This window comes from Haliaeetus leucocephalus, unplaced genomic scaffold (assembly GCF_000737465.1).
Source record: "Haliaeetus leucocephalus isolate CR32 unplaced genomic scaffold, Haliaeetus_leucocephalus-4.0 Scaffold274, whole genome shotgun sequence".
NCBI lineage: Eukaryota > Metazoa > Chordata > Aves > Accipitriformes > Accipitridae > Haliaeetus > Haliaeetus leucocephalus.
In genome coordinates this window covers 165,758-168,214 of record NW_010972710.1, presented here as the reverse complement: position 1 = coordinate 168,214, position 2,457 = coordinate 165,758, and the positions used below count along the sequence as shown (strand labels likewise).

Below are 2,457 nucleotides of genomic sequence, written 5' to 3'. Positions count from 1 at the left end.
TCCGGGGCAGGGGGCCTGCTGGGGGGACACCCCCTGACCCAGGGGGACACTTCCCCACCCCAGGGAGCCCCCAGTGCAAGGACCAGCACAGCAGATGCTGTGGCAGGACCGAGACTGGGGGGAGCCAGGATGCCTGCACACGCATGTGCGAGCGGATGTGTGTGCACACGTGTGTGCAAGGGAGCAAGTGCCTCCTTACCCCATTAAGCACGTCGTCATGCGTCCAGGAGCAAATGGTGCGGGGAGGGTCTGTAGGGACGTGTATCTGCAAGAGAGCAAAAGCTGTTCGCAGTCCTCTAGCCCCCCACACAAGGGTCAGCAGGCCCTCCCCAGCGCAGCACTGTGTGACGGGGACAGAGGGACCCTCACCCGCAGCGTCCTGTCGGTGGACGTGGTATAGAGGGACCCCAGCGAGTGCCAGAGCCCCGTGATCTGCAACCGGTGCCCCACGTCAAAGTACTGCAGGAGAGGGCACGTAAAAACATACTGTGAGGCACTGGGGGGCACCTGAGCCCTCCCCTGCATCCCCCAACCCCCTTGGGGTCCCTACCCGGGCGGGCTGGAAGCTGCCAGTGCTGTTCCTGAAGACGTACACTCGGCCGTGGTTGTCCCCTGCCCAGAGCTGCGTCCCCTGGTACGACATGGAGAGCAGGTAGTTTTCCAGCTAGGAGGAAGGAATAAGCATTAGCGGGGGCAGATCCTGCTGCACCCCAAATCTCAGGGCCCCAACTGCAGCAGTGATGGAGAAGGGAGTCCCCAGCCCTGTCCCCCGTCCCCCCCCGTTTTGGGGGGCAGCAGGACCCACCTGCAGCCGCTGAAGGACCCCATCGCCCCGTCGGTCAAAGACAACAAGAGTCCGGTCCTCGCTGCCTGACACGATGAGCCGGTCATCAGCCGCCAAGGACAGAACGGCGCTAGCATGGGGCTTGTAGCTGCACACCAGAGCCTGGCCGGCTGACAGCAGAGGGGGGTTGAGCCAGAGGCCCCCCCCCAGCACCTCCCCCAATCCCAGGGACAACCCCCATCCCGGGCAGGACCAACCTCGCGGGTCGTAAACAGTCACCGTCTTGTCATACGTCCCGGTGACAAGGACGTCGGGGCGGTAGGATAGGCACAGCACAGCTGCCTTCTCCCTGGGGGTGAGGGAAGGGCTGGGCTCAGCCAGAACCTCACCCCAGGGACCCCCCCAAGCCTCCCTGGGCCCCTCCCAGCTGTTACCTGATCTCCCCAAACTGCTGCCCCTCGGCTTCCAGGTCCCACAGCTTCACAGTGCTGTCCCACGAGCCCGAGCACACCTTGTTGTCTTGGGAGGCCAAACACCAGACCCAGCCCTGCGAGGGAGAGCCCAAGCCCACCACCGCTCCCAAAACCACTCCAGGACCCCCCAGCGGCTCCCCAAGGGGGGCAACTGAGCCGCGAGGAGAGGGGATAATGGCTGCACCCCCCACCTTGTGAGTCCCGTTGCGCTCGGTGCCCAGTGCCTTCACCAGCACCTTGCCAGGGGCCCGGCCCAGCTGCCGCAGGTCCCACAGGTTGACGTTGCGGTCGCGGGCGCCTGAAACGCAGAGGGTCCCTCCCTACCAGTTGGGACACACACACACAGAGGTAAGACGGGGACCACCCCCCAGAACTGGGGAACCCCCCAGGCCCAGCCTGGCCCCACCTGCAGCAGAAGGACAGAGTCAACGGAGGCAAAGTGTCCCTCGTCCAGGGAGAAGTGCTCCATGGGGGTCCCGCCGCCCCCCCAGCGCTGCAGGTGCTCCTCCAGGTCCACGCAGGCGGCCGACCAGTCGAACCCCTCCTCTGCAGAGAAACGGGGGGGTCAGGGGCAGCCTCCTGAACTGATGGGGGGATCTGGGGCATTGGGGGGGTCCTTAACCTGCCCTCTTCACCTCACACAGTGCTCCATAGCCACCTCAAGGTTCAGCAGAGTGGGGGACGTGGGGCGCTGGGACATGAGTTATGGGGAAATGGGGGGTCACTGGGGGCCCTCAATTTGCCACAGGGGTCAAAGAGGGACCCCAACTCCCCACATTCGTCCTCTGCAGCACCTCACAGCCCCCTTGGGGTCGGCAAAGCCGGGAAAACGGAGTATTAGGGATGTCCCCAACCCACTATGGGGAAATGTTTTGGGGTCTCCAGCCCCCCCGCGTGGAAACACAATGTCCGGGTCGCCCCCCCAGACCCACCTTCCAGGACGGGGAAGGGGCCCCGGGCACTGCGCTGCAGACGGAGCCGCCAGGCCACGGCGTCCCGGGCCACCTCCCGCAGCGCCCGGCAGACGTGGGGCAGGACCCCCCGCACCTCCCGCGCCCCCAGGTACCCGCAGATCTCCAGCAGCAGCTCCAGCGGCAGTGCCAGCAGGCCCCCCGCGCCCCCCCCGCCCGGGGGCGGCCTTTTCAGCCCCGAGGGAGGACGCGGGGGGGGAGCAGGGGGGCTGGGTCCCGGGGTCGGGGC

At 66.5% G+C, this 2,457-nt stretch overlaps 1 protein-coding gene across 1 annotated transcript in view; it reads right to left on the bottom strand.

Annotated features, from left to right (window-relative positions):
* Positions 1 to 2,457, bottom strand: part of FBXW9 (F-box and WD repeat domain containing 9) — a 3,669-nt gene that overhangs the window by 185 nt on the left and 1,027 nt on the right. The window contains exons 2-10 of the mRNA XM_010569826.1: positions 2,190 to 2,395; positions 1,664 to 1,803; positions 1,449 to 1,577; positions 1,219 to 1,331; positions 1,042 to 1,133; positions 806 to 954; positions 551 to 664; positions 370 to 459; positions 200 to 265 (exon numbers count right to left, since the gene is read on the bottom strand). Coding sequence (XP_010568128.1) covers positions 200 to 265; positions 370 to 459; positions 551 to 664; positions 806 to 954; positions 1,042 to 1,133; positions 1,219 to 1,331; positions 1,449 to 1,577; positions 1,664 to 1,803; positions 2,190 to 2,395 — 1,099 coding nt within the window. The remainder of the gene's footprint in view (positions 1 to 199; positions 266 to 369; positions 460 to 550; positions 665 to 805; positions 955 to 1,041; positions 1,134 to 1,218; positions 1,332 to 1,448; positions 1,578 to 1,663; positions 1,804 to 2,189; positions 2,396 to 2,457) is intronic.